At 47.0% G+C, this 11,145-nt stretch overlaps 1 protein-coding gene across 1 annotated transcript in view; it reads left to right on the top strand.

Moving 5' to 3' along the window:
* Window positions 1-11,145, top strand: part of LOC146207623 (thioredoxin reductase 1, cytoplasmic-like) — a 28,790-nt gene continuing 17,645 nt past the window's right edge. The window contains exons 1-2 of the mRNA XM_084589253.1: window positions 1-316; window positions 2,739-2,799. Coding sequence (XP_084445379.1) covers window positions 209-316; window positions 2,739-2,799 — 169 coding nt within the window. The 5' untranslated portion in view covers window positions 1-208. The remainder of the gene's footprint in view (window positions 317-2,738; window positions 2,800-11,145) is intronic.

Raw genomic sequence — 11,145 nt, 5'->3', positions numbered from 1 at the left:
TACTTGTTCCTGCGTCACTGCTTCCTTCTGCGTAAACGTGCTTCGCGCGCGCTCGGTCGCGCCAAGGCGTTTTTCGCAGCAGAAGCGTGTGGGGGAATTTCATTCATACTGGCACTGCTCGGCATGTCAACTCTCTCTGAGCACGTATTTCTAGAATAGCACATTAGTGTGGCTTTCGCGGCCCGTGTGTCTTGCTTAAGCTAGCACGATGCCGCCGATTCACAATGGCACCGACCCTAAGGACACAATAGAGAAGATTATCAAAGGCAACAAAGTGGTGATCTTCAGTGTGTCGAACGATCAGACATGCGCACAGGTAAGGCTTTTTTTGTTCAATAGCATCGCATTTTTCGTTGCTTACTCTCAGTAGAAGTCGATTTCGGCAGAGTGCGCCAAGCCGGTACTAATTTGAAAGTTGACTGCTGAAACCGCTGCCTAACGGAATCTGCACGTGCAGAAACTTGTTAACGGCTCCTGTCAAGCTCGGCTTTTTCTTAAGATGGCGTGTTAGGTTACTGTGTCACTGAAGAATGTGTTTTCCTTAGTGCGTGAAACTCGCGGTGTGAATCCGGAATCCAGTGTATCCGCGAAATGCGTGCATCGTGCGTACAGTCGTGCGTTGACATCTTGGCCTGTTCAGCCGTTTTCTTCATGTAATAGCTTATTTTCGCTCTGTTCTGGCGAACGTTAGCAAGTGTAGCGGATGTTGACGTTTCAGGGGGAAATGGCTAGGCGAGCTACGGCAGCTGCGCCTTGTGTGCGCACGTACTAGACTGTCTACCTCGATTGACTGCGTTTTGGAAAAGGATGAGATATGTTAGGAAAAATCTTGTAAATGTGTCGTCCAGTTGGATGGGATACTCTTGTATCAAAGTTCTGCTGCTCTAAAATTGAGTTTTGACGCTGCCAATGTTACATGTACGAAAGCTGTGTTCGCGAGAAGCCTTTCAAGGACACAGTCGCATGCACGGCTTCTTCCTAGGGCTTGGCGCCGGGAAATCCTGGATCCGTCTGGGCAGGCATGTTTGCCCCCTCTCCAAGAAAGAGTGTGTCGTGTATGTAAGGCGTAGAGCTGAATCATTAAAGCCGACACCGTCTGCGCCTGCGGTCGATGTCGAAACCGGTGCCCTTTTCACTTAATGCATTGGCGACCTGTCGAATCTCCCATTAAGTAGGCGGACCCTTACTGTGCGTGTTTCGTGTTCATTTATTCAGCAGTAGACAGCTACTTGGCGTGACGTTGTTTCTGAAGCATTGTCTTGCCAAGTTTAGAGCTGATCGGCTAACTTCTTACTTTTTGATTGGTGCACTGTGCACGCATAACAAATGTCATTGATCTTATCGTCGTGCTAGGCTATCTTTGTTAGACTGCGCGTTGCATGTTTGCCTCCATTTGACCTAATATATAAATAATTATATCATTTGACGTGGATATGTTCTGTAATTTGCCATAAAAATACTACTGACATGTTTACAAGAAATACATCATCGCGCTGCGTTAACTTTGTGCATAGTGTTACAGCATGTCTTGAGCAGTCTTGCGCACAAACTATTGAAAAAATGATACGGAAGCAATGGTTCTTTTTTTCATGCGATGCATATCAAGTGGTAATGTCGGCGATCAGCTGACGCAACAAAGATGACGCGTCATCCGAAATACATGCGAAACCATCCATTATCGAAGCGCTAGCACGTGAAAAAAAAAAAAAAAAAAAAAAGTGTGTTCTGAATTTCTTTTAACGCTTTGGAAACTGACGTTCGTCTTCAGCAAGCGAAATCAGTTGTGCCGACAGCAACTTCAGGTTCGTCTTCCCACAGTGATGAAAAAGGGCTTTCACCTGTCTTTTTAACTGTTGGAAAAATATCACCCTGACTCTGATGCGGAAGGACAAAAAAAACAAAACAAAAATTAAGAGCACTGCAGAATCTGCATTGGAGTAATGCGAAAGCACGGATGCTGCTGTTTGTTGCTTCTAGTTGCTTAATTCACTTCTTGTTTGCCCATTTTAGTCTTTGGTACTTTCAAATTGCGCGCCAATCCCTTCCTATGCATTTTTCGGCTCTACTTCTGGTTGCGTGACGTCACATCCTCTACCTCACATTGATTCATTTCTTGTTTACCCATTTTAGTCTTTGGTACTTTCAAATTGCGCGCCAATCCTTTGCTATGCCCTTTTTCGGCTCTTTTTCCGGTTGCGTGGCGTCACGTCCTTGACGGCATATCCACTACGCCACCCCTTTCTTTCCACTTTCACTCCCACTTTCCTCCCTTTCCTTACGGCTCAGTTCAAGTGTCCACAGAACAAGTTTGGCAGATACTGCGCCTTTCCTTTTTGTAAACCAGTTATTCTTATTAATTACCTAATTAACTTATTCGCCTAAGTAATTTTTTTCGGCAGCAACATTACGTCATCCTCTATTGATTGACACCACTCATTAACCTTTACCACTTCTCAGTTACTCACAACTACTGCGGACACTGTCTGTGGACAGAAAACTGTGATCATAGCGAAGTAATGCTTTCGCATTAAAAAGCACCTGCTCCCGCTTCAATACCGCCTGAAGCTGTTCCGCTCATCTTACCCATTTTCCCATCATCATCATTTCAGTGAATTGCCTCGTAATTTAGTCACTTAAGTAGATATGTTTAGTCCTGTGGGGGATATTGCTAAGGAAGAAACGGAGCTTATTCTGTTAGTAAATGGTTTCTTTTTTTTTTTTTTTTCTATATTTTCCAGATAAAGGAGATCTTCAGTAGTCTCAACGAGCCCTACCTTGCTGTCGAATTTGACGAAGACGGTGAGTGAAACGTTGAAAGTTGCGCAACATAATTTTCGCGCATTACTGGAATCTTTTTTTTTTTCCCTCCATTTTTTTTTTTTTTTTTTTTCTTGCGGCAGTGCGCATGTGCTATCGCGATGAATGAAATGCGAACAGCGCAGAGCCCATTTGTGCCGAGGAATCAGTGTTAGTTATATCGTAGCGGAAAAACAAATTTCGTTTCTTAATTTAGCCATCCTATGTGGCCTAGTTAGATGGTTGAATAAGCAATTCACTCATTCACCTACTAATGAGTAAGTTGGTTGGTTTGTGGGGTTTAACGTCCCAAAGCGACTCAGGCTATGAGAGACGCCGTAGTGGAGGACTCCGGAAATTTCGACCACCTGGGGTTCTTTAACGTGCACTGACATCGCACAGCACACGGGTACTAATGAGTAAGCAAGTGGCAGGGTGGGTAGGTGGTTCTGACGTGTTTGAACAGTTGCGGCCGTGTTCTGTGACTGCAACTACATCCGCCAACGCTCATTGTATGAACGCTGCTGTGCAGCTCAAACCTTGGCTATGAAACATTTGCAGGATAGTTAAGCGGGCGAGTTGGTGATACATATCATCCAAAAAACAACGCGAACAAACGGGGACGAAAAGAAGAAACCACAGAAACAAGCGCTGATTCTCAACTAAAGTTTAATCGCAGGAAACGCGTTTATATAAGGAACAGAAACAAATACCAAAACCAGAACGCCCGTCTTATTATGTGATATCCAGATATGCAACCTGACAGTCACGCGGCTAAGAAGGAAAGATTGTGTGTCCAGCAAACCTTCCCTGCTCCTGCGTGACTGGGAGGTTGCATATCTGGATATGACATAGTAACACGTGCGTTCTGGTTTTAGTGTTTTATTGTTTCTGTTCCTTACATAAACGTGTTTCCTGCGATTAAACTTTAGTTGAGAGTCAGCGCTTGTTCCTGTGGTTTCTTCCTTTCGTCCCCGTTTGTTCGCGCTGTTTTTTGGATGAAACATTTGCGTAGCTCGTTTCAGTATACTTTCCTGCTTCGTTCTCGCCCACGGCCGTTTAGCGAGGGATACCGGCATCATACTTTCGATTGTCTATCCTGTATGTGTTATCTCTGACGTTCGGCCTGGAGATACGGGGTTTATCTTGCGCAGCCGTGGAAGATGATATGGAAGTAGATTCCATATCATCATATGGAATCTGGACACCGCGCTATAGAAGCCTTTTTTGCCTTGCCCTGGAAGGAGGCGAGAGCGCTTTAATGAGCACCTCATATAATATTTATATAGAAAGCCGTGGTGCTTCTCCAACCATACTCATCAATACACGTTATTCAATGATTGGCCTAGTTTCGAGGTCTATTGCCATGGCGCAAGTGTTCCTTACTGCAGCTTGTTATCAGTACCAAAGGGATAGTTAAACCGTTAGTTTCGTCTGCAGTAAAAAGGGAAGTGTTATGGAAGGCCCGCGCAGCTGTCGATCGATGTAGTGTGTACTTACATCGCGTGTTTCAGCGACCACTTCAAGAATTCCTCGTAATAGGCAGCTCTAAATACAGAAAAAAGTACCTTCAAGGAAAGAGCTTAATTTACTGAAAATCTAAACTGTTCTAGTTAATAAATAACTACAATTGAATCATTATATTTTAACCCAATTTGTGCGGTTAGGTGCTGATAGGAAGTTTAGGGCCACAGACGACACCGTATCACTTTTTTTCAACTACGGCGTCTCTCATAGCCTGAGTCGCTTTCGCCTTGTAGTAGCCTTTATTATTATTCATATTATTTAATGACACGGACTGTTGACTCGGGTAAAGAAACAGGCTGCTTAGTTTAGTTTTTAGTCTTATAGTGGCGTGTATGCGATTTTCTCTAAAGTTGAAGCGTTTTCGTAATGCGACGAGTTATTGTGTACGCTGGTTATCATTTGTAAGAGGTCTGAATAATTGGTCATGTTACCAGTCGTAGTGCGACACGTGACGTCAGTATGTGATGACGTCATGCCACGCGGACTACGATGTCTGTTAACCGCTAACTGTATAAAGCGTGCATGCTCGCACGCTGCTGATTGCCCGTATATTTTTGGTAAAAGCGAATTCAGTTCTCTCACGGCTCATTAACCATTTCCGCGGTGGGCGTCCTCTGCGCGAGCCGAGATGGGTTCAGCGACGGAGCAGCAAGAGGAGGAGGGGATTTCAGTGTCCGCGCGCGTGGTCTTCGGCAAATGAGCCGTGTCCGCACTGCGCGCAAGTTGTAGTACATATTCCGCTGTCCGCCTTACAGCTTTGCTGACCTCGTCACGCTGCTAAGCTGCTGTCCCGGCTGGGGCGAGCGTATAGCTAATGCGCCTCGTTGACCTTGGCACTCATTCGCTTAACCGGTTGGTTTACGAATGCTCGTTATCGGTCCCGCGGATTTGTACCTCGTGTGGCTGTTAACGTGCATATTAACCGATGAGAACTTTGTGGAGCTTTTTAAGATTCCTTTCTGCGTGCGAATACGGGAAAGGCGGACGCCTGGTCAGTGTTCAAATCCCCCTGCCCCAGTGTTGCGTGGAAAAGGAAAAAAAATTCGAAAAATTTAATGGTAAGTAAGCCTTCGCTAGCGCATTGTCGGTTACATTATTATTATTATTATTATTATTATTATTATTATTATTATTATTATTATTATTATTATTATTATTATTATTATTATTATTATTATTATTATTATTTAGTACAAGGATATCACGTTTTGCGCTACTGCGATACTCACGCGCTCACACCTGCTGTGGCCACGGGGTCATCGATCATACGCGCTTCCCGCCTCTCTCAAGCACACATATGGTGCTGTGCTAAAACTCGTTATTATTTCGTTGTGCATCACACCCACTGCACTTGCAGTCAGCATTACGAAAGCCTGCCGCATTAATCTGAAGTACAACTCTTGTACAAAGAACAGGGGTTGAGAGGGAGTCTCCTTGATTTTTCTTAATGTGTAGCCATCTTGTTTCTCTCGTTCAAAACTGCAGGGCAAAGTCATTCCACACGAGGTGGTGTGGCCGGGGTAGCCGGTCGCAGCCATAAACACCGTCAGTCAGCCTGCTCAAGGCTAACAATGACTCAGTAACGCATATGGGGTTAAAGGTGAGGGTTGATATGCACCGTCGTGGCGGTGGTGTCGTCATGTCGACTGCACGGTCGAATCCGCTGCTCGCATAAAAGGAGGAACGGACATAGGCTGGACAGCATTGGGCTCGTATAGTTTAGTTAGGCACAGTCTGGCAGCACGCGTAGCACTGCGCCGAGACCAAATTATGGGGCAGGCCAGCCCAAGCCAACCTGCGTCCACTCCTCATGATGAGTGTATTTGCCCCTGCAGTTGGCATAATGAAACCATTTCCATAGAGTTTTGTTTTGGAGGCCTCCACAACGGTGCATTAATAGCCCTTACCTCTATCCCTAAACCCATTGTTTCCTTGTTTGAGGCACTGCAAGAAGAAACAAATGAATACTGAGGGACCCCACAGCTAACGGAGTTATCGCGGACTTTCAGTGTTACAAACAAGAGTTTATGGGATAAAGGAGACTCCATGACATCCTGATAAAATAAGGAAATTCTTTTGGGGAATTTTAGCATAGTTGCTTAATTCGCTTCTTGTTTGCCCATTTTAGTCTTTGGGACTTTCAAATTGCGCGCCAATTCCTTCCTATGCCCAGCTCTACTTCCGGCTGCGTGACGTCACATCCGTGACATATCCACTACGGCACCCCTTTCTTTCCGCTTTCACTCCCACCTTCCTCCCTTCCCTTACGGCGCGGTTGAGGTGTCCACAGAACAATGTTACAGATACTGCGCCTTTCCTTTCCTGTGAACCAGGTATTCTAATTAACTGCATAATTAACTTATTGGCCTAATTATTTTTCCGGACACATTACGTCACCTTCTATTGATTGACACCACTCATTGACCTCTACCACTTCTCAATTACAACTGCTGCAGACACGATTTTGCGGACACGGTCTGCGCACAGAAATCTGTGAACATAGCGAGTAATGCTTTCGCATTAATAATGAAAAGCGTGGTGAAAATCGTAACTGGTATTGGTTTATGGAACAATTCCCACCTGGTACCAATTGGTCCGCATTTAGTTCCAACTTAATTGTCATTGGTTCCAATAGGAACCAACTGGGAGCTAAGACCAGTTACGATTTCAGGTGATTAAGGTACACTCGGAAGTGAGCTCTTTCAGCCGCGAAATGTGGAGGCGGTATCGATTTATGTCCCGCTTTCCTCCTTGATATTGCCGACACCCGGAAATAAGTTCCTGGCTCGCGCGAAGCCAAGAGCTCGCAACGAGCGGGTCCCGACGAAGCGGCAGCGTCATGAACGGGTTATGCCTTTTTCTTGCTTTTTAGGCCACGTTTCCGGCCAAGGTCGCGTCGCACTGCGCGTCTAAACGAGCTATTGCATGAGCGCGCGTGGCTGCGATTTCAAACTTGCTGCGAAGAAAAAAAAAAAAGTAAAGGAACGGACAACGCGGTGTCTGCTGGATGAACGCCAACAAACATGCGCCACGAACGGAGGTGTTAGGCGCAGTACAGCTGCCTTCAGACTAAAACGGAAACTGGGTTGGGCCCCACTACACACACACCCTCCCTCCGAAGTTGCAAAACATCTTCCTCCCTTCAGCAGGCTGTGATAACGGCAGTATAGTGTTAACAGCAGGTTGCGCTGTTTTCTTCTTGGGCGCGAAGAGAGACTCGATCTTTAATGGGCGTGGACCTTATTAGCTATGTTTAGCAGTCAGGTGATAGGAAATGAAGCGCAGTTGTCGGCATCAGGAAATGCTCGAAGGTTGCGACGTACAAAACAAAGTACGTGCGAATTGCCGTTACCGGTAACTTAGGTACGTTCACAAGAGAGAGGACACGGACAAGCGCTCACTGACAACTGTCGTTAGCGCTTTGTCCTTTTGTTAAAAAATGCTGCACCAACTAGCCCAACAAAAAGTCCTGCTTGAACTTAGGTACGCACGATTCCGAAACTAGACCGATATGGAAGGAGTTCTGGGAGTTACGGCAGATTGCGTAAATACAAAGTCTTGGCGTGCTTGCGAACTGCCAGTATCGATCGGATTTCATTCAAAAGTAGAGCGAGCGAGAGTGAAAATGCCAACTTTGTTTATTGAACTAACTACGAAGAAGTGAGACTAGGGGAGTCGGCGCGTGGAGAAAAGTCGTTTTCGATTATTTCCTTCCCTCCAAGATGTCTCCAGCGCGCCATCGGCCGTGACGTGACTTCTCGTGGCGTCGTCGTTGAACATATGCGTTCACCACCGGCGCGCGTCAATGCTGTCACGAGGGCGGAGATGGTGTGTCGCGGGTTCACGCACGCGTTCCCCGGTCGCCCGGACAACGTATGGTGGGCGCTTGGCGAACGTGCCGTCGTCGGCGGCGGCGGGCGTGCATGGAGTGAGCGGTTGAGGCGTCGAGGATCGATGTGGCTGTGGTGGTGGGAACCGCGCGCGGTTTCTTGGCGGCTCGCCCGCGGCCGCCGGGCATGCCCAGGCTGCTCCCTGCCATCTGCTGTCATGTGGCTGTCGAGGAATCCGCGCTGGACATAGCACCGCCACCTACGGCTTCGACACGCCTCTCGGACGAGCTCTTGGGCTTCGACGGCACGGCCGAGGACAGCAGTGCTTGCGGCGTTGCTGGTGTGTTTCGCTTAAGCCCGTTCGTAGCGGCGGCGCGGTATGACGAGCTTCACAGAAAAGTTTGAAGACACAACTGTCTCGGTTTGTTCCCGTATATAATTAAGACACTGTAACGTTGCGTTTGAATTGTGGTGCTGGCGAAGACTCTTGAGAGTTCCTTGGACTGCCAGAAGATCAAATCAGTCGATATTGTAGACCATAAACCCTGACTGCTTATTGGAGGGTCAAATTCTAAAGTTAAAGCTCAGCTACTTTGGTCATCTGATGAGAAGGGAGGAGTCGCTGGAGAAAGATTTGATGTTGGGAAAGGTTGAGGGTCGTCGGAGAAGGGGTAGGCAGCGAACGCGATGGTTAGATGGCATCCTCGAGGCACTGCAGATGAAGTTATGTGATGTTAGGAAGATAGTGAGAGACCGGAAAGCGTAGCGTGACATGGTCCATAGGGTCACGAACAGTCGGACACGACTGAACGACTGAACTGAACTGACGTTGCTGGTAGAGAAGCCCGTGTACCTGTCTCGAGCGTGCTGTGGATGGCTTTATAGCTGTGGCGTCGAGGCGTTTCGCTTGAGGCTGGTATGAGAGCGACGAATATATCGGATCCAAGGTTGTATTTTGGTAGAATGTTGACATACTATACTGTATTTGGCAGAATGTTGACATACCGTTGACAGTACTAAGCATGGAAGGAAGGTGTACTCTATAGTAGCCATTTGAAGCTTGCTGACGCGGTGTAGAAGAAACGTACGCCACGATAGTAATTTCTCAAATGATATGGTTTTTCCTGGAAGCAGACGCTATTCTCGTGAATTGAACCGTCGCTGTATTGTCCTGCCTAGAAGGGCATTGTTTGGGAATCATTTCGCCTGCTCCCTGATCGCGTCAGCTGCCGCACCGAATTAAGCCGTGGCGGCCTTGGCGCGCGCACCTGTTCTGGTTTTGCGTCGGAAACATGCAGCCCTTCATTGTGCATTAATTGGTGGGCGATTTTTGAAAAGAGGACTGTCTCTCGGATAAAAAGAGATGAAGCTTGTTATACGACCTTCCTGTTACATTTGCGCAGGTTTCTATCCATGAAACATGCGTGCATAAAAATCGTTGGTATCGCAGAAGATAACTTTGGGGTTGGCGACACGCCAAAAAGTGACCAGGATGACGTTGTGCTCTGTCGGGTAAGCCAAACTATTTTTAAAGAGCAGACGAACAAAAAAAAAAAATACCCGATGCATGATTTCGTGCGTTCCCTGTTCTTACGTCACTTCACAAAAGCTTCATTTGCGTCCTCCTGGTTATCAATGCTAACTGCACCAGACATATTTCATTGAATACGGAACCGATAAAGGGGGGACGGTGTGCGCAAGTCAGCCACCTGTCACGACAATTCAAAACGTAACACACAAAACCAGTTGCTCGGGTCGCCTCGCGCCGTTTCGAGTCTGCGGCGAATCTGATAAGTCAGATGTTGCACCACTTCGGCGCGGTAGTTTCAGTACTATCGACAGCTGTTCGGTCGGCACCCCTTGGTTCCTGCGCCCACTAAAGACGACGCCAATGTGCGCAGCCATTGCATAGTCACGCGCTCTTCCGACCAACTGTTTACATACTGCGTTACGCTGGAGCTCCCCGTCAACCTTTATTTTTTTCTTTCGTTTCTCCCCGGATGTGCGAGCTACCGCGAAGCCTGGCGATGCATCCAATATTCGGTCGGGAATGTTGCCGAGCGGTCCGCTGAACCTTGACCGCGAGGATGTCTGCGCAGAAAGGGGATGACAGCACGCCGACTTCGCCGCCAGTGTCACCGCCGTCACCCGAGTCATCTGCACCACCATCATCATCGTCGTCTTCGTCAGCTGTTATGTCTCCCGGTAGCTGCAGCAGTGCTGCGCGGACGTCGATTTAAGCGAGCGTCGAGCTGTGCTAGTGCCGCCTGCAGTTTCCCGTGACGTGTTTTTTTTTTTTTTTATCATTATTATTATTATTAGTATTATTGTCCCGGGATTTGGGCACCCTTGTTTGTCTTGGCACATTTGTCATGTAGAACCTACTATCGCTTATTTTTCCTTGCTCTACTTGTACCTAGATATGGCCGGTTTTCATTCTTGTGCTTTAATTTGCAACTTATTCAGTTTGTGAGGGTATCTACCTCTGATGTGCACGCAGCGTGCATGTCCAGTGAGAATGTCAGCCTGGTAGGTGCTGAAACGATATCCGCACAGCTTGACGCCACCAGCGTGGTGGTGTTGCTATTTTCATTTTGACTTCAGGGCTATTGTATCTTTCGTAAAGGCAGCTTGGTCAAGTTAAAAGGTGGTTGTTGAGCTCTACTATTCAGGCAGACAGAATTTTCATAGTATGCCAGAAATACAAAAACTATCTCCTACAAGTCATGCAATATTAAAGGTTCTGAATCTTGTGGGCTATGGCAGCTGTATTCAGCAAGTAGCCACTTGTTTCGGGACCTGATCAGGCACTCCTAATCACTAGCTGTGAAGTGCCATTTGATAGCCCGCCTCAGGCTGTTTGCAAATGAACCTCAGTAACTGTATTGAGGATCATTGCAAGCAGCATGTTTCTCTCTTTGAAGGGGGTACTCTTCAAGTGGCACTTTGTGAAACACTTCTACAATGCACTTCCACAGCCAGCTTTCTAAAT

Source organism: Amblyomma maculatum, chromosome 1 (genome assembly GCF_055883805.1).
Source record: "Amblyomma maculatum isolate TAMU_Amacu chromosome 1, ASM5588380v1, whole genome shotgun sequence".
NCBI classification, from domain to species: Eukaryota; Metazoa; Arthropoda; class Arachnida; order Ixodida; family Ixodidae; genus Amblyomma; species Amblyomma maculatum.
This window is presented reverse-complemented; position numbering and strand designations above follow the sequence as displayed.